The sequence below is a fragment of the Hevea brasiliensis genome, chromosome 17 (assembly GCF_030052815.1).
Source record: "Hevea brasiliensis isolate MT/VB/25A 57/8 chromosome 17, ASM3005281v1, whole genome shotgun sequence".
NCBI classification, from domain to species: domain Eukaryota; kingdom Viridiplantae; phylum Streptophyta; class Magnoliopsida; order Malpighiales; family Euphorbiaceae; genus Hevea; species Hevea brasiliensis.
In genome coordinates this window covers 16,512,643-16,532,770 of record NC_079509.1, presented here as the reverse complement: position 1 = coordinate 16,532,770, position 20,128 = coordinate 16,512,643, and the positions used below count along the sequence as shown (strand labels likewise).

Sequence of the window (20,128 nt, the reverse complement as noted above, 5' to 3'; positions counted from 1 at the left end):
TTCAAACCTTAATACTCTTTTGTGTTGCCACCGTTAGCCTTCATACTTAAATATTTTTGACAGGGACGCTTCACACTACAACCAAGAGAAAATAATTGTTGCAAGTGAAAAAATAAGAAAACAAATGAACCGAAAAGAGAGACAGAGAGAGAGAGAGAGAGAGAGAAGCAAAATGAACAAGATTGATATCAATGCAGCCTTGTCAGCTCTTCCACTCTCTTGCACAGCTCCTCCACTGAAACACCCATTGCCTTGGCAATCTCATCCATCCGACTGCGGCTGAGATCAAGGAATGATTCTATTAGATCTCCATCCAAGAAATTTTTGGCATCTACAGTTTTCTTCTCATTGTTGAATGATCTCCATTGCTCATGGCTCAACCCTCCGACACCCTTGATCACTTTCCTTAAGTTTGATTGGAGCTTCTCCAAAAAGACATATTGCTCGTGACGAAGTGAAGCGATCACTCCAATTACACCATTAACAGTGCCAAAAATAACAGTTGGGATTTGGCCCACATCGGAATCTGGCAAGCGCATCACAAGGGAACCATGTCGGAATCGATTCACAAATTCTCCAAGATGGTACTCACCAACCACCTCAAGGCGGCCCCGTTCCTCATCAGTAGCACCTTCACTGTTCTTACGTACTGTGAACAGGTTGAAGTTATTTTCTGCACCCAGGTAGATGTCATCATCAAGAATCTCAACGGCTGACATCCAATTTGCATTATAATCACGAGCTCGCTCCTCAATAGCACCCTCTTCATGCTGAAGCCAGGTGATTTGTGGGTCAAACAATGAAATAGAGTAGCTATAGATCAAAACTAATTTGCAGCTCAAATACATTGTTAAATATGTTATTGAGAGAGAGAGAGAGAGAGAGAGAGAGAAAGAGAGAGTGAACAAGAGAAAGAAGAGAAGGCTTTTTTTTAGTCAATTGGAAAAAAAAATTGGAATAATCATGATTTTTTGGGTGTTGCCGAGTTGCGAAAGAAAACAATGCCAATCATTTCACGGATTGTGAGATGGATTGATATATTTGTGCTCAATGTGATTTTACTGACCTTGTAGATTAGCAAAGAGATGGACTTCATCAGATCACCAACAACAATGAAATCTCCACGAGTTTGTACATAAAGAGCAAGTATATGCCCATGATGTCCACATTCAGACTGAAGCTCATGGGAACCGTCATCTCGAAGCATCCACTTGTATAACTGGATTTTCTGATTGATAGCAGCTAGCAGTTTGCCATTGAAAGCATTCAGTGAGTAAACAGCACCCTTCGTTTCCTTTTCTGTAATAAGCTGCAACTTCCCTTCTTCAACCATGAAAACCAATATTCGGCCCTAAGGAAGGCGACAAACAGAATGATACATTAACAATCATTAGTCACGTCTTTAACTTAGAACAAGAAAGAACACTAATGTCTCCAGAATTTTTCACCTTAGTAGGTTCATTTTCCTCTGGCAAAACATAAGCAGTTCCAACACAATAGTACACGTTAATATCATCAGAAAAGGAACAGCTAAGTATAGAGCAGCCATACTCAAATGGGTCAAGTTGGTAAGTTGATATGAATTCAAAGCTTTGGTCATCCAACAAACGGATAAAATGTGTTTCAGTTTCTTCTGCACTCGATTGGTTTTTCAAACTACAAATGGCAAAGGTTCGAGACTGCTCCTGATGACAGATACGCCGTGCGTGTTCCCCCAATGGAATAGTGCGGATGTGAAGCTTTTGTATATCATCAATGGTGCCAATAGTGAGTTCACCTTCTTTTGCAATTGCAAGGCTGTTTGACAATAAACCACAAATTGGTTAAACCTGAATTTATCTTTTAGAAAGAAACTACTTAAGGATGAATAAGAATAGTAACTAAATTCCTTGATTTTGTTATAAGTAACCACTTTGATGCAGATCTGTAGCTTCATTCATGTAAATACTAATAGAGATCGTAGAAAACAATTTCCTTCTCCATAAATAAAAAAGCAGTCCTATAACTATGGTGATAAGAACTATAGAGAACATCAGAAGAAATAGACACTAGTTTGAAGGTGTCAGATCTCATTCTAGTGGTTTATAGTCATAAATTCACAGTTCACAAAAACTATTTTATTGTTTGTCAGCATGAAAGAAGTACTTTAAATGGCAAAGGCAGTTTTGAACCATTGACCATGGCAAGTTCCACCAGCAGGCTACTGCATCTCATTCTTGGCAGACAACCCAAATTTGTCTCATTTTCAGCATCAAGCAGCTTCTAGATAGAGATGAATCATTGGAATGTCTTTGTTTATCATATCTATCCCAAGGCTCATCGCATTGCAATGGATGGCAAACCATGCACACCAACTCCGGTTGGGTGTCTTATTTTTCTCCACACCCCCCCTCTCCCCACCTCCACCCCTAAATGACCGCACCACTCAAGGTACTTACAGCCTGTTGCTTGCAGATATTTGTGGGATGTGCAGTGTTCCGAGAGTTTCTGACGATTTTGGCCCTCTTCCATAACAAAAGAGAATTTATAGTTTAAAACAACCACGTTACAACTTGTGTAATTTAAAAGAGGCATAGAATTTCTTTATTGCCTATGGTAGGATCAACTTATGACATTAAACCCAGGGAAACTTCAGAAGATCAAAAATAGAGACAGCATTTGCTTCAAATATGAGCTGGTCGATAATATTTTCAAACCAAGGAAAACTACAGAAAGGAACCAAATGAAAAAAGTTTCCAATGAAAGATAATTAGACCACCAAAGTTGCAGATAATCTGTGAATAACTTGATTCACATACAATGTTAAGAAGCACTTAAGAACCAATACTACTGAGAAGTACCATAGCCTATGGCTATTTCCCAGTAAAATACATACAGTAGGAAAACTCCACTACGACTTACAGTAATAACTAATAACGCCGTTTACATTGTAGTTGATCTAAAAAGTGACAAAAGAACAATTAAAAAATAAAATAAAATAATTTCCTACTATGTACTACATGCTGCAATACAAGAAAGCTAGGGTATAGTTTACCTGTCAGGAAAAGCAGCAGAGTTGAAAGGACACATGTAACTAACTTCTTTCAAATTGACATTGCTGTAGAGTAGTTTCTTGTTACTGCTGTAAATGACAGTTGGCCTATCTGATGCAGCAAATACATGGGTGACGTTCTTGGATGAGAAAGTACGGAGTGTTATAGGCTGGGTCCCTAAAGACACCTTTTTCCTGTCCGTCAACTCTCCAGTATCCAATTTCAATAAGAAGTTCAAAAGATGACCATCTCCAAGGGCACATAACAAGTAAGATATCTGACCAAGAATTAATAACAAATCAGACTGTAATGAGAAACTAGCACACTAAAGAACACTCAAATACTCATTTTTACTGCCTCTATCATACCACTTGACATGGCATAATTTTATTCATCATAATCAAAAGTCAAAAGCTGCCATTAATTCTTAGGGTGGAGAGTGCTATTGATGAGCCAATATAATTGTGACACATCAGAAGGAACAATTGAACAGTATCTGTAGCACTACTCCAAACAAACAATAAAATAAATAATGAGAAACCCAGTACTGCATTTTATTTAGGAATTTTAATTATTATAGAAATAGGAAATTTGAAGAGTTTTTATTGTTTAGGAGTTTTATTATTATTAAGTCTATTATTTCCTAATTTTATAATAATTAAAATTGCTAAATAAAATTCTAAGCTTGCTACTATAATTAAAATTCCTAAATAAAATTCTAAGCTTCCTATTCTGCATTACCCAGGTAACATAACATGATGTACAAATAATATGATTTGTCCCACAAATATTTTCCTCAATGTTCAAATGAAATGCACACTGGTATTAATCAAATTTCTGCAATTCTGTTCCTGAAGGTTACCTTCCAAAAAAAAAATTATTTTCTTACTAATTACATGTTAACTTTCAATGCAAAGCAAGAAGTCCTTTGTACACATGACAATGCCCATAAAGGAGTAGAGACCGAAACAAATAAGTAAGACTAAAAGCAAAGAAAGCCCAAGTACAAGCATACCCCTTCAAAGGAACATAGAAGAACAGAACGAGGTATTATCTCCCCTCCCAAATGCTCCTTTGTTATGACATTTAGGTCAGGCAATGAAAATATCCTGACACTTATATCTGTCCACATTCCAACTGCAGCAAGCTGACTATAGTTGGGATTTTCACCAATGGGGTTAATGTCAAGGCATGATATCTCATACTCCATCTGGGTATGTTTTACCTCTGTCAGTACTCCATCACCAATTTCCAGATAGACTAAGTGGCCACCCCCAGTTGCCAGTAAAACCTGTCACACAGTTTAACATTGAAATTAGTCTATAAACTGCTGAACAAGAGTGTCCGAAAAGAAATCACATCAAGCAAAACCTATGTTATTGGCAATTGCTTATGAGAATATATGTTAACACATGATCCTCAACTTACAAACTAAATAAAAAAAAAAAATCCAACCTACACAAAATAATAAATAAAATACCAAACTTTTGGGTTGAATCAGTAGATTCAGGCAATTTTATTCCATATCAGTATGCTACTTGCACTAACTCTGGAAACAGATAAAAAAGAAAAAATTGGAAAGTTTCATCTATGAAATACTTCATTGCAAAAAGAAATCAATGACACTAATATTGCTCTTATTATAAAATACAGAAAAATTTTCAGGAAGAAATGACCAGAATTCTAACCCAAGCCCAAAATTCAATCTAGAGCTACTATCTGATCATCTTGTTACCCCAAAAATATCTGATACTTTTATGATCTATTTACTCTGTTTACATGAACCATTGGAATTATTTTAAGATTTTATTGTTTTAGTTCTCACTTAATCTAACTTTGCATTATAGTTTAATTACTTTATTTATGCACATTATAGATAGAACCATAGAGATGCATATCTGGAAGCCTAAAGAAGAAAAAGAACGTCCCAAGTGCTTTTGTTGGAAATTTTTTTTCCGTGTAGTCAAGCTTCCTAGTTCTATCATAAAAAAAGGCTTCCCAGTTCCTAGTTCCTTCCCATATTCTGACACTATTGTCTATGATTAGATTGTAGTAGTAATCATTTTCTCATTAGCACTAAAAATTCAGCTTATGGTAAATTACATTGTCCATAATCAGGTATCCCAGACTCACAAACCCAGAGCAGGAGAAATTGTGGGAAACAAACCTGGGTGGCATTAGCAGTGGCAACATTAATTGAATAACCTGATGGAGCATTCCACTCAGTGCGGAATTCTCTTGTTGTAGAACTGACCAATCTCACACAGCTTGAGGTGACCTGTCAGGAAACTGATCAGTCAGCACACACTGAACACAATACTGAAAATGGGTACAGAAATTACTACTTTCCATAAGACCCATAGGACAAAATATCTTCGGAACAAGGATTCAATGCATAAATCAATAATCACAGAAACATATTGGGAAAGTTTATTTATTAAGAAAAGGTTAACCTACTTGCACAAGCTGATTGTGGACAGCATAATGGCAGAATAAAGTCTGCACTTGTGAACAGAAACCCTCTATTTCACTTTCTTCCAACTCGTCCTCAAGGTTCATTGCCAAAATTCGAGTCTCACTAATAAAACTAACAACCAGGAAGGTGTCAAACGGGTCATCAGTGGAAGATCTTAATGACCACATCCCTTTGATACCTTGAAGCTCTACAGATGCCTACGTTACATATAGTGATCAATAAACTTTCCAAGAACATATTGATTCTAGAGATGATATTACAGAGACCTCGTTAAAATAAGGCAACCTGTTCATTGATTCCTATTCCATTTCGAACTATGCGAAGAGAACCATCTTTATACGCTCCAGAGCAAGTTACAACCTGACCTTGGCCTTGCCTCTCAAGGTCCACCACACAGAAATCAACAATTGGTCCCAAATTGACATAACTTTCCAAGACTTCAACGTATGAACCTTTTGCATCAGGTTGTAGATTTAGCTTTATAAGCTGCATGACACCATTATACATTTTTAATATTCCAACACAGCAATGAACTTAAAATAATTAAAAACCGAAGTCCAAATTACTTTTTTTTTACAAAGGCATAAAACAAAGCACGCCCACGGTCTTGGCCCCAGTATCTTATTAATAATTTCAAATCAAATTGTTCTACGGCTTTCTCAAATAACAGAATATTAAAAAATTACAATTTATAAGCATTCAAATAAAAAAATCTACAAAACTCCTTCAGCTCTCAGCAACAAGGAAGACCAGGCAGAATGCCCTGCTATAGCTGTCCTTCCTCCAGTGACTTTTATTATTAATTGTGCGCAATCTCATTTCCACCAAATATGCTTCTAAGCTAATTATCAATTAATAAAAGCCAAAGTTACACAGATTCTCTCAAATAAAATAGCAGTAACACTAAATATAAACAAAAATATCACCACAAATGGGTATTGTTTGGACATTAAGATCAACAACTAATGTCTACCACACCTGTGAATCTCCATAGCTTGAACCTATATAGACAACTGCATTATCTAGATATGATATGGTAGATGCAATAGCAGTTTCTCCCAAGAGCTCAATTTTTAGCCCAGTGACCCTGCAACACAAGTGTACCCCAGTCTTAAAGAAGATTCCACTATTTGTGCAGAGTTCAAAAATACAAAAACAAAATTTTCTCAATGCATTGTGTTCATCATAACCACTTGATAGAAGAATCACTCACTTCTCTTTCTCATGAGTTATAACAAGAAGGTGAAGTAACCCGGCATGATCACCAAGTAAATACCTAGAACCATCAGCATCAACTCTTCCATAGGCTCTTGTGATGGACTAGATGTGCACATCACACATTGGTAAGGAGGAAAAAAAAAATCGTCATAAGCAGATAGATTAGCAACCTTAGTAAAAATAACCAGTAACCTACAGGCCTTATTGGGATCGCTTTAAATGCATTTGCACTGCAATAAACAATTGTTTCTTCTCCAATAATAAGGACACCACATAGAGGTGGGGGCACTGGTATAAGCAAATCAGCACCATTGTCAAGATTGTTCTGAGACCATGGACCCTCAACAAAATCTTTATCTTTCAGAGCAACCTCATACGTTTTGACATGACGAGCATCTTTATTATCCTGCAACAATAGGAACAATTTAATGAAAGGCCATCAAATGTATTATACCCGATATAATTACATGATTATATGAAAAAAAATTAATTCACAAAGGGGATACAGGTCTGCTGAACAGTTGCAAACCATAACAATGACCTCGCTAACATTTTCATTAGTAATATTTATTCAAAGAAGGGCCAAAGTGTAGATCAACACAAGGTATACAAAACTAAGAAGAAACACAAATGAGGCAAAAAAAAAAAAGCCACAATTTAAGATCAGGTGTCAAGATCAACAAAGACGAGTTGAAGTTGTCAAGATCAACAAAGACGAGTTGAAGTAGCCAAAAAGAGTGAAAGTTGAGACTTGAGAGAGTATATCCTGACCATCAAAATAGAATGAAAACTAGCAAAAGAATCAAAATATGTGTTGGACATGGTTGCTTCTTTGGGAAATTTGGGATAGTCAACTTAGGTATGTGACACTAGGAACATTCCAGTATGCTCCAGAGCACTTGTTATTTTAACTAGATACTTTTAGTGCTAAGATTCCACTTACACAAAGCTGCGACACATTTAACAAACAGTCTACGCTTGGGATTCTAATTCCAGTATCTTAGGAATGTCATTAATTTAAGAAAAAACTTTTAAGGTTTATATGCCATCTCAGACAATAACTGCTCCTTTCTAATGTTATTAGTAAAATTCCATATATTAACTTCACTTGAGTGATGCAAAAGAAAATAAAGAAAAGATGGTTCAAAGAACCATGTCCACGTGTTAAACAAAAATAAGATATAAAACGAAAATTCAGGGACCTGGTAAAGAACAACAATTGTAGGCTTTGAACAACCATAGAGAAACTTGATATCCAAAACTTGAAGTTCCTCAAGCCTGAGAAGAATACAGCATAAGAGCTCGTATTTTTAGACTAATAATAAACATAAAAAACAAATGCTGCCATTAGCTGACAAAAATAGGAATTTGAAAAGACTAAACAAAGAAACATAAAATGTGATTATGCTTTTTTTTTTTTTTTCAAATTGTTATGGCTTTGAAGTTTGAAGTTGGCTAACAAATAAAGAATATAAAATACAATTATTCTCAAATATTAGTTTTATATTTTCAAAATCTGGCAAATTCTTGGAAATCTAATGATCTAATATAATTGCAATTCTTCCAAAAAAAAATTTGTCTACAGCATTGAACATTACATTCACAAAGGCTCCTTTTTCAGCCAGATATAACAGCTGCCACATTGCAGCTGCAATCATTATCCACATCCATGCCTATTCTATAAATCACCATAGCCATTTTCCTAGAAGTTCCATTCAAAACTGTTGAACTTTTAATCCCCAATCCTTCAATGCAAATGCTACTCTTCTCACTTAATTAAATGAAGCCTAAATTCAGCCACTGCATTATCATATCCATTGGCAATTGCTCCAGTTTATAGTTGATTAAGCCTTAATGAAGCCTAAATTCAGCCACTGCATTAGCATATCCATTGGCAATTGCTCCAGTTTATAGTTGATTAAACCTTTCTACAAAACAATGAGAAGGCTAAAAAATGGTTATTGTTTGCCCACGTTTCCTGCTTCCGTATGTTAATAAAAATAATTTGCCATGTAAAACCAATAGCACCCAAACAAGATGTTAACCACACTCAACATGAAAAACAGGGCAGGGCTAGAGAGATACTATTCATTATTCAAGATGTAGAATGTAAAGCACACAGAATGCAAATCATTATTAGCCATTAATAAAATAGAATTCATTAGAAAACGGGTTATGCACTGAAGAAGGACAAGAAAGGAGGGGAATTTGGAATAACACAGCTTGATTATTCCCTCAAGCTATTGGAGGACATATATACAATTACAGAATCACCAATTAGGAAAAAAAAGAAAAAAAGAAAAAAAACTAGGAAAACATAATTACAGGCACTATTTAGGCATAAAAATTACACTACATAATTTCCTAATCCAAGGCATAATCGCAATATCTTAACATTCCCCCTCAAGCTAAAGGGTACGTATCATATACATCCTAGCTTGTTACAGATATAATTACTTCTAGAACATATGAGGGATTTAGTAAAAATGTCTGCTAACTGATCATTTGAGTTGACAAAGTTGATAAATACATCATGACTCAATCTCTATCTCATAAATGACAGTATGTCTCTATGTGTTTTGTTCTTTAATGAAAACCTGAGATTTGAGGCAACACACAATGTTGTTGCTTGATTGTCACAAATCAGCTTCATTTGTTTGCCACCTCCACATTTTAATTCCTAAAGAAGTTGCTTTAACCAGATAGGCCCATAGGTGGCTAAAGTCATAGCTCGATTACTTTGCTTCAGCACTTGATCTAGCCACTACATCTTGCTCTTTACTTTTTCATGATATTAGATTTCCCCTTATTAGGATACAATACCATGAGGTTGATCATTTGTTTGAAAGAGAACATAGCCAGTCTGCATCAGAGTACCCAACAATCTGTGTATATCCTCTATCTTCATACAACGAAACTTATCCAAGAGCTCCTTTGATACACCTAAGGATGTAAATTACTGCATTCTAATGAGTAGCACAAGAAGATTGAAGAAACTGGCTAACCTCACTTACAATGTACAAGATGTTTGGATGTGTGATTGTGAGGTCGTTGAACTTGTCAACAAGTCTTCTATACTGACCAGGTTTTTCATTTCAGTAGCTCCCTCTCTCCAAAAACAAGTTTGACATTTGGATCTATAAGAGTATCAACGTGTTTGTATTTTAAATACCAATTTCTTCCAATATGTCCAATGCATATTTCCTCTATGAAATGACAATACCAATATTGGATTGTGCTACCTCAATACTTAGAAAATACTATAGTTTTCCCAAGTCCTTATGCTAGAAATGATTAGTGAGATATTTAAGTTGACAAGACCTTCGTGATCATCACTAATATGACAATGTCATCCACATAAACTATCAAATAAATACATTTCTCATGAGGAGTATGTCAGATTGTCAATAAAACATCAAACGATCTACATGACTTCGAAGCATCCCAAACTGTTGGAGAATAGTACTAAACTGATCAAGCCATACCCTTAGGGATTACTTTAGCTTATAAAGAGACCAATGTAAATGACAAACTAAACTAGACTCCCCTTGAGCAACAAACCATGGAGGTTGCTCCATAAACACCTCTTTGTTGAGTTCTCCATGAAACAAAGCATTTTTATGTCCAATTGACAATAGAGACAAAGATAGGAAGGAAAACTAATGCAATCTTTGCCATTTGATATATCTTTCCATCAAGACCTCCTTTCATTGTAGACGCCCAACGACAACTAAATTAGTTTTACCTTTTGGTTGTGGAACTATCTCCCAAGTATTATTAGCATGAAGAGCAGTTATTTCCTCAACTATAGCTTTGCTCCAACCATGATGGGACATTACTTCTGCTACAATCTTAGGTAATAGGGCAGTAGATAGATTGGAAAGAAATGCATACTAAAAGCACAACCGTACAACAATGGTGTCTGAAGAGATGTCACTTGGAGCAGGCTGTGGACCTTTATCATTATGAAAAAAAGTATTTGGATTAGCGAAAGGAGGATTTGGAGTCTTCTTGATTAAACCAGTAAAGAGGACTGTTCTTTAGAGTAAGAAAGATGGGAGCCAAAAGAGCTGGAAAGATGGAATGTTGAGGTAGTTTATTTTGGAATATATATATATATATATATATATATATATAGAGAGAGAGAGAGAGAGAGAGAGAGAGAGAGAGAGAGAAGTCTCAAGATCACATCTGCTGAGACAAAATATTTGTTAGTAGTTAGATCATAGCATTCGTAACCTTTTTTTGCAGGTAAATAGTATCTTAGAAAGACACATTTGATAGATTTTAGCTAAAGCTTGTCCTTTTAGGAGACAGATGATAAAACAAAACGGGTACAACCAAATACATGAGGAAGAAGATGGAATGGATTCTGATTTGGATAAAGAATGGAACGAGGACTCTTATAGTGCAAAATACAAGTTATACGATTTAAGTAGGTAACATGTAGTAAGAATGGCATCTCCCCAAAAATGAAAATGAACATGATTATGAATGAACAATGTGTGAACTGTTTAAAATTTCAATAAGATGCCTACTTTTTGCTCAGCTACTCCATTTTGTTGAGAAATATGGGCACAAGAAGATTAATGAAAACATAAAATTTGAGAAAGGAACAAAAATATTCTTGAGCATCATCACTAATTAATATTTTAATGGATACACCAAATAGATTACGAATTTCAGCACAAAAATTTTGAAATATAGGAAATAACTCAAATTGACTTTTCATTTGAAAAAAAAAATGCAACAAGAATAGTCATCAATAAAAGTAACAAAGTAATGAAAAAAACTCAGATAGTACCGACACAATTCGGACTCCGTATATTTGAATGAACAATATCAAAAAGAGATCACCCTATTATTTATTTGCTTTTGGAAAGACTCATGGGTTTGTTTTCCAAGCTAACATAACTCACATTCTAAAAAAGATAATTTGGAAAGGCTCGAGACCATCTTTTGTAGTTTAGGGAAACTTGGATGTCCCAAATGACTGTGCAGAAGATTAAGAAAGGTAGTAGAAGCAAAGGCAATAGGTGGTTTCAGACTAGATAGTTGATAAAATCCTTATGACATGTCCTATTCCAATCATCTTCCCCATACTCCTGTCCTACAAAAGATCAAATCAACTAAAAAAGTTACAGAACAGTTCAAGTGTTTGGCTAATTTATTAATGGAAATCAAAATATAAGGACATTCAGACGCAGATAAAACTAAAGCTAAATGTAAGAGAGGAAGAGATTGTGCTTCACCTATTCCTTTAACTACAACTTTTGATCCATTAGCAAAAGTAACATTAAAAAAGATTGAAGGAGAGTTAAGAATAGAAAATATTTTTTTATTACCAAAAATGTAATCGGAAGCACCAGAATCAAGAATCCGCCCAATGAATGAAGATTGTTAAATAAGCAAATGAATTATTAAGTTGCATTGCAAGGACAATGGATGACGATGACTGTTGCTTTGCCGCTTGATACCATAGATAATCATCATAGTATGCTCCAATCAAGGTAACAAAATAATGTGCCTTATCCCTTGCATTAGGTAAAGGTAGGAAACCATCTCCACTAATCTGAGCCATGTTAACTGCATAAGGAAGTTGTCCAATGTTGTATGGACTTTTACCATGAAAAGACCAACACGTATATTGTGTATGACCTCTTTATCACAATAAGTGCAATGTTTCGAGTTTTTACCTTTAACTTTCCAAAATCCATTTTGTCCCTACTCTTACTGATTATCAGATTGTATTGCCAATATAGATGAGTTATTAGAAATTACCTCGGTGATATTATTGGCATTTAAGGAGATGCGCAGAAACCAAGCAGAGACTTCTTCAAGAAAGGGGATAACTAGGTTAGTGGGGATTTGATCTCGCACCAAGCCAAGATTTGATCACAGTATTAGAGCAAGAACCACGAAAAATTTCTCTCTTTGTTGTTCCTAGATGGCGAGATTATCTATGGAAGTGTGAATACCATAAGAAAACCGAATTCATCTTTAAGCGTTTCAACTAAACCAAGTAGCTCGCCATGTCTTAATGACCTTGTTGTATAACAACGAGGTCCAAGACAACCTTGTAATGCATTGAACATCATTTATGTATAGTGTTTTGGCCTTAGTCCAAACCTTACAACAAGTTTTGCAAGACTGAAAAAGACAATACATTATGATCAAGAGAATGCCATGAGAGATTGCATAGTTGTGCATCAACTTTTGCCCAAGTTGCTCAATCAAAAGCTGTAAAAATCTATAGAATTCTTGATTAAGTGATCATCACACCCTTGCCTCGTAAACCATAATTCAACAAAGGCTGCCCAAAATACATAATTACCATTGCCTTGTAATTTTAGAGTAGTAATTGTAGTATAGGATACAGAAGTAAGTATGGGCTTCTCAAAACCTGAGTTTGAAGTGGTTACCTTTTCAAACATGTTGTGAGGTTGGAAGTGGACTTTAAAAATAAAATATTATAATAAATTAGCTATGAGAGGAGAAGAGAGATGGATTGTAGCAGCAAGAAGCTATTGTCTTCAAGGGCGTTTGGAGGGAGATGCTTGACTCCGGTGAGAGAGCTAGAGAAAATTTCAGCAAGAAAAGGTGACCGAATATGGGTTCACGTGTCGGCACGTGTACAATAAACCAAAAGCTTGCAACGGCACTTGGAAATCCGTGAAGAAGATTCCGGCCACAAGACTCTAGAGTAGACTGGCCAACTTCTTAGGAAGCTGTTAGGACAGTAAATGATGTGGCACACTTCCCAAACACCTATGGTTTGAGAATCGATTCTTGAAAAGAAAGACAATAAACGAAGAAAAAGCCTAGGATTTCTAGGCTCTAATGCAGAATTTGGAATAACACAGCTTAATTATTCCCTCCAGCTACACACACACACACACACACACACACACACACACACACACACACACACACACACACACACAAGTATAGATTCACTAATTACGAAAATACAGAAAAACTAACTAGAAAAACATAATTAGAGGCACTATTTAGGCATACAATTACTCTACATAATTCATAATTTTCAGGCATAATCACAGTATCTTAACATGTACCAAAAAAATATATAATTTTATTAATAAATAAAAATAGTCTTAAACAAATTTCAAAAAAAAAATCTTAAACAAATCCATGAATGCATGAGCCTACATCTAGTATATCTTTAAGGCATACGAAGCCACACACCAACTTTTAGGAGTAAATATCTTCATCTTCATCAGCATATTCATCAGTTTTAATCCTTTCTTTGCTAGGAAACTGAAAGCTTAGACAATGGATTTGCTTAAACTAGTAGATATGAGATCACATACCTTATGTTAAACGCCTCTTTGAGCTGCCCTTTGTTATCAAAAGGAATAACCTGAAAAAACAACAAATAATGGTTATAATGGTCATTTTCAAGATCATAATCCAGAGCACAAATGTAGATAACAGAACACTCTAAATGAACAAAGCAACAAATCTCACAAGATTATGCCAAATATTAAAGTTGAAAGTAGTAGGACCAAAACTATGTACCTTGAACAACCCATCATACAAATGTAGTCCAATCAATCTACAATCTGGATCGATTATGCCAATCTGTAAGAGAGAGAGAGAAGGAAGGGGTGTTGCAGGGGGGGGGGGGGGGGGGGAGAGAGAGATAGAGATAGAGAGAGAGTAAAGTTTGTGGGATGAGTTATAATACAAAACATCCAACAAAATGAAAACAAAACTACTCAAGATTATACTTCAAACAGCTACAACATTTGATGAGAGACAGCATTGCAATGAACCAAGAGTCATCATTAATTACCTGACCATTGTCTGTTGGACGACCTATGCGGTCAGATACATCCCCCATTGCTCTACAATAAAAGGGGATAAAAAACTTGTCAATCCAAGAAATGTGATGGAAGAAGTCATCCAAGGATTACAGAAAATTTGGAGAATTATCTATCAATAAAAAAGTAGATGCTTGTATATCAAAAGATCAAATGATAAACTAAATGAGAATAAATGGGGAAGAATCTTAATAAAATGCCAACTAGGGTGGAGCGAAAAAAGAGGACATCAACAAGTAAAAAGGGATAAAACTTCATTATTACAACTATCCAACCTTCAAATTTTCTTTTCCTTGATATTGACATCAAATGTTCATAATACCCCAAATTTGTATGGAATAAACTATGTAGGTTAGAATCAGATCCAGATGGTTGCATAGTTCCCATTTATTTCCAATTATTTTGATAAGCTTTTCCCTTTTCCCCCTGCAATTTACATAGAGGAATAGAAACTTCTGTCCAGCCACCCCCCATTAAACACAAAAAAAAAGGAAAGATTTCTGATATAAATGAGGACCAAAATAAATTCCATCATAAATGAAAGGGAGAAGCGACTACTCTTTCCTTCTCTGAAAAGTTGGTCAAGGAAAATAAGACAGATTACTATAGAATCTTTCAAATAAAATGAACAGAAAAAATTACACCAGAAAGCCCAACAGCCCCATAAACAACCAATAGGAACAATATTTCAGAAACAAAATAACTCTTTGAAAATAAAAATACTAGCAGAAAACTGTAGATTGTCCCACAATCTGCCACTATAGCACTAAACTTTTCCAGCTTAGTGCAACTAGCACTCTACACTACACAGCATAGAGTCCCAGCCACGAATGCCTCATAACCTAATCATTGAATTTGTTTTTATAACAGTTTACTGAGACTCAAATTGTCCACATAGGAAGCACATCATTGCTGCCGAGATGTGGGTGTCTAGAATGGATGCATAAGCGCTATCTAAGCATCCAATTTATAAAGTGCCCAGCAAGAAAATTAACAACAAACTTATTATTTGATTTTTCGTGCTTAAACCTTGTAATAAGTTCAGATGTCTCAGCATCCCACTGAAGAACACAGAATTTATATCTTTCAGTAGCAATAAATAGAAAATCCTGTGCTTCACCCTGTTACAAAACAATAGAGAATTAGCCCAAAAAAAGAAAGCACAACTACGTAAGAAGATGATAAACAAAAAATGTAGATACTCACGTGAGGGCGGAAAAGTTCAAGTGTTGCAATTCTTCCATATATTGGAACATCTAACATAGGCTGTGCAGAATTAGGTCATAGTTGTAAATAGGAGAAAAGAAAAGCTACAAATTTCACTTCTATCAAGGAAACTTTAATATGAAAATCCCAATCTACATAAAAAGAGGAAAAATGAAATTGAAAACAATGAGGGCCTAATTATGCATATGCATATAGAATGTAGAACATGTGACTACCTGTAATCCTTGAGGAGTAAGCAAATGGATTTCGATGCGAGTGCATTTCCTGAAAGCATAGTAGAGAGTGAATAGAAAGCTGACCGATAAAGGTGCAATTTCAAATATGAAATGCCATTAAAATTGAATTAAAATGTTGATGTTAAAGCGAAATAAAAAGAAACTCGATAAATCACTAACAACATAAATGTGCAGCAGCGTGTCAGCAGTTGAAATGGTGACTTAGACGAAATGCGTTCCAGTAATGATCAAATCCAAAGAAATTTATTAATAATTACCAAATCTAACTAAAAACAATAAAAAAAAAAACCTTAATCACATGTTCACATTTGTTATACTAGTCTCTCGCCATTGCATTTCTATTTTAATAAAATTATAAAAATAAATGAATTCAATAAGGAAGAAAAATCCATATCTCATTTCGCCATTCAAGTATAGATAATCCATCATTTTAACATTTTAGTCTTGCTATATTACACTTTATTCCATTCCTTATTTCATTGCGTTTTCTGCAAGACTATAGCATGCCAAACATGAAGTCATTTTTCGTTGTATTTAGCATCCTATGCAATGACAATCCAGAAGTCTAAATGCAAACAACCCACTTGAATCTAAAATTACAATGGAATGAATTGAAAATAAAATTAAACCAAAACACGCTATAAATTAAACTTAAAAATCTCATAAGCACCAAGAATATTTTCTGATGACAAACATAAATTTGCCCAAAACTGTATATGTTCATAGTTTTCCAGCAGAATTGCATCCTGCTGGCGATTAATAGTTGTTACGCTAATTTTTCAAATTTGCTAGAGCCACATATGGACCTACATATGCTTTTTGCCCACACAAAATGCTATGCACAAGTGTATGCTTGATATTTCAGGTAATTAGAAGAATCACACTGAGCAATAGCTTCAAAGGCGTTCAATAGAATTCTAAAACTATCCTCAACCAACGCAATCGAACAAGCAAAGCAATGGGAAACAATTATGTCAATCAAAGGAGCAAAAACCCTAAGCGACTAAAACCAAAGCCTCATCTGATTAAAAGAATAAAGAAACGAAACAAAAATAAATGCAAGGATGGTGCTAGAAAGAAGGGAAAATTTGGGGGATTACGCAATAATTAGATTGAGCTCTTGAGGACTAGTAAAATTGCCGACACAGGAGTGGGTAACGTTGGTAGGCTTCTGAGCCGTCACCACGTAGTTCCATACGCTCATCTCTTCTTTTCTCTCTCTCTCTCGTTCGGTGGAAGCCTAGCTAGCTCGCTCGCTCGCTCTCTGTCTCTGTGCTATGTGGCCTTCTGTGAGCTGCTCTAGCTCGGGAACTGGAAGGTATACAGAGCTTCTGAAAGCCTTTAAAAAAAATTGCCACAATTTTTTTAAGAAAAAAATTATTTATTGATGAGATTTGTCAATATTTACCTCAGTCGGACCATTTAATTGAGAACTGAGATTGAGTCCAGTGTAATTTAAGTAATGAACTCTAGCATTGGATCCTTTACTTGAAATGGAGTGAAAGGGGGAACTCAGAAAAAATTAAAGAGAAAAAATAAAAGAAATTTAATTTATTTTATATTGTTTACATATATTATTAAAATAAGAGAGAAATTTACCTTAAAAAGAATAAGGAAAAAATAACTATTATATTTAGAGGATGGCCACATTTGAAGAATTATTGATTATGATTCCTGAACGCCTATTTAAATTCAATGAAGTTATTAACTTAAATCAACTTGTAACGATTTGATTTTTATGTCAGACCAATACTGAAAATTGGGTTAAAATAAGGCTCTCAAAGTTTATAGTAAATTTAATTATTTTAAGCTAAACATAAAGCCTATAAAAATAATCATCAAAAAAATAAATGGATAAAGTCTGGCCATAATTTGAACTGCTAACTCGTTCGATCTGTAACACATAATATTAATATTATGGGGAGTTCAGTTTACCCTCACAATCCTCAAAACGGATAAATAAACATTTAGGAGCTCAGCTTCCTCCATTCACATAAATAAATATCACATACACCCAAGTACTATCCCATAATTAAGTTTACAACTCTAAAAATTAAGTTATTACAATCTCATATAAAAATAATACATCTACTAATACATGCGAAATTTCATTATTAAATGAAATATAATAAAAGTAAAACTAACTTTTTTAATTTAATCTGCGATAAAATAAAGCATGTTATTTTCAATAAGTTCTCCTGTCACCCGAGGAAAAAATAGTTGAACAAGGGTGAGCGTTCGACTCATAGAATAATATATTAATTTTAAATATAATTTATATAATTATCTAAGCCTAATGCATTCCTATGTATGAAATACAACATATTCACATAATTTCAAATAATTCAAATAATATTCATACAAAAGATAATTAGGAGCATTTACATACCCGTGTGTCATGTCAATAAGTATATATAGAAACTGATCCCCTATACAGCTCTCTTAATTCTAACACCTGCCAGTGAGGTTAATTCAAGTCGGACTTTCTGTTAATAATCAAAGTGCGGGAGTCAACGAGATCAACTCAAAACTGTATTCACCCCGACTTATTTATATATAAGAATCGAGTCCCAGAGAGTTAATCTCCAGCCACGACTACTCATCCTACCTAAGTCTACATTTATACCGTATACACACCAATACATGCACACAGCTCCAAATTATCTTAAGATAACATCCACAAACAAGTTCAATAAGGTATGTAACAAAAGAGCGCGCTTAGCATTTAACTAAATATGTGTATACATACATGTGAATGCATGAACATGCATTGAATATAAATTATTAATATTGAAATTATAAATAAAATCAATATCTATTCACAGATTAATCGAAGATTACTTAGGCAACCGGGAAGAAAAGGAAGTTTGACTCGGATCACCTAAATAACTATATTTATGAATTTATCAATATTAAAACAAAACAAGGACTTAAAGAGTTAAAAACATTCTAAATTTATACCGAAAATTCGATAGAGTTTTTCCCATATATAAGACCTACCAAATCTACAAAACGGCTCAAATAACACTTTCTAATCTAAAGATTTTAGGCCCACAATACAACAACATCATAATGTCCCTCCTGAGCCTATTACAACAACCAATACTCACATATTTACATTATTCAGCTTTAAACTTAAAACTAATATTTCGCAAAAATTGTCCAAACTAACTCCGAAAATTCTATAATTATATCCCGCAGTCCTTAACAATACTATTAGACTAATACAATTGGAATCATAATTTTATAGCTACCCACGAATATTTTATAAATTTTTTTCTTAACTCAACCTCAGGTAAAATGGGACATTTAGAGTTCGAGTTTACCTATGCCAATTCTGACACCTAAAACACGTCTGGAACGTCTGAAAATGGTGGAAAACACTGTAATATTAATCCACTTACGAAGTGGGGTATGGCAACCCATGTATCTTACCTAAAAATGTAGTCCCGGTCCTGGTAGAATTTTCTCGAAACGAAAATACCTACGCGAAGCTCATAACACCAAAAGTTATAATATAATTTTTATTTAAAAATTTGAAATGTTACACAATTTCCATAGAACGGTTTAGAGAAGTTCTTGAACTGCCAGTTATGATTTGAGTCTCGGTTTAAAACTATTCGAATGTCAGTTCAAAGAAGAATGGTTTAAGATGGTTTTGAGAGCGGTTTAAGAGTGGTTTAGAGGCGGTTTGAGAACAATTTAGATGAAAAATTAAAGGAAAATTTTATTGATTTGCAATTAAGTTACATTTGCAAATGTATTTTAATTTTTCTTATAAATATTTCAATTAAAATAAAATAAAAAAGAAAATAATGAAATTAATTTATTTTTATGAAAATTTTAATAAGAAAAGAATTTGACTTAATTAAAAGCAATTAGATATAAAACTAATTTTTTCTTAAAGAAATTAAAAATAAAAAAAAAACTTAATTTTGTCTACATATCCTCTTGGAATTTAGAGGAATCAAAGTTTTCAATTTTATTGCTTATCATTTTTCTAAAAATCATGTGATAAAATTTGATAATAAAAAAAGTATAAAAGAGAAAAAAATTAAAATAGAGGTGTTGAAATTTTTATTGAGGATATAAAAT

The 20,128-nt window shown here is 34.3% G+C and overlaps 1 protein-coding gene across 2 annotated transcripts; it reads right to left on the bottom strand.

Moving 5' to 3' along the window:
* LOC110646641 (DNA damage-binding protein 1a) lies at positions 1–17,583 on the bottom strand. 2 transcript variants are annotated; one of them, XM_058138901.1, is made up of 20 exons: positions 17,442–17,583; positions 17,134–17,344; positions 16,013–16,061; positions 15,777–15,836; positions 15,600–15,691; positions 14,543–14,594; positions 14,266–14,328; positions 14,058–14,107; positions 7,929–8,004; positions 6,923–7,132; positions 6,722–6,828; positions 6,487–6,595; positions 5,794–5,994; positions 5,490–5,705; positions 5,200–5,310; positions 4,048–4,323; positions 3,035–3,309; positions 1,449–1,797; positions 1,067–1,351; positions 1–770 (listed from the first exon to the last, which is right to left on the bottom strand). In XM_058138901.1, exons 2-20 carry the CDS (start codon positions 17,235–17,237, stop codon positions 189–191), a joined length of 3,267 nt encoding a protein of 1,088 aa, XP_057994884.1. In that variant the 5' UTR covers positions 17,238–17,344; positions 17,442–17,583; the 3' UTR covers positions 1–188. The 2 variants fall into 2 exon arrangements, with proteins under 2 accessions (XP_057994884.1, XP_057994885.1); XM_058138902.1 differs by lacking the exons at positions 17,134–17,344; positions 17,442–17,583 and adding an exon at positions 16,916–16,934.
* Positions 17,584–20,128: the final 2,545 nt, after the last annotated feature.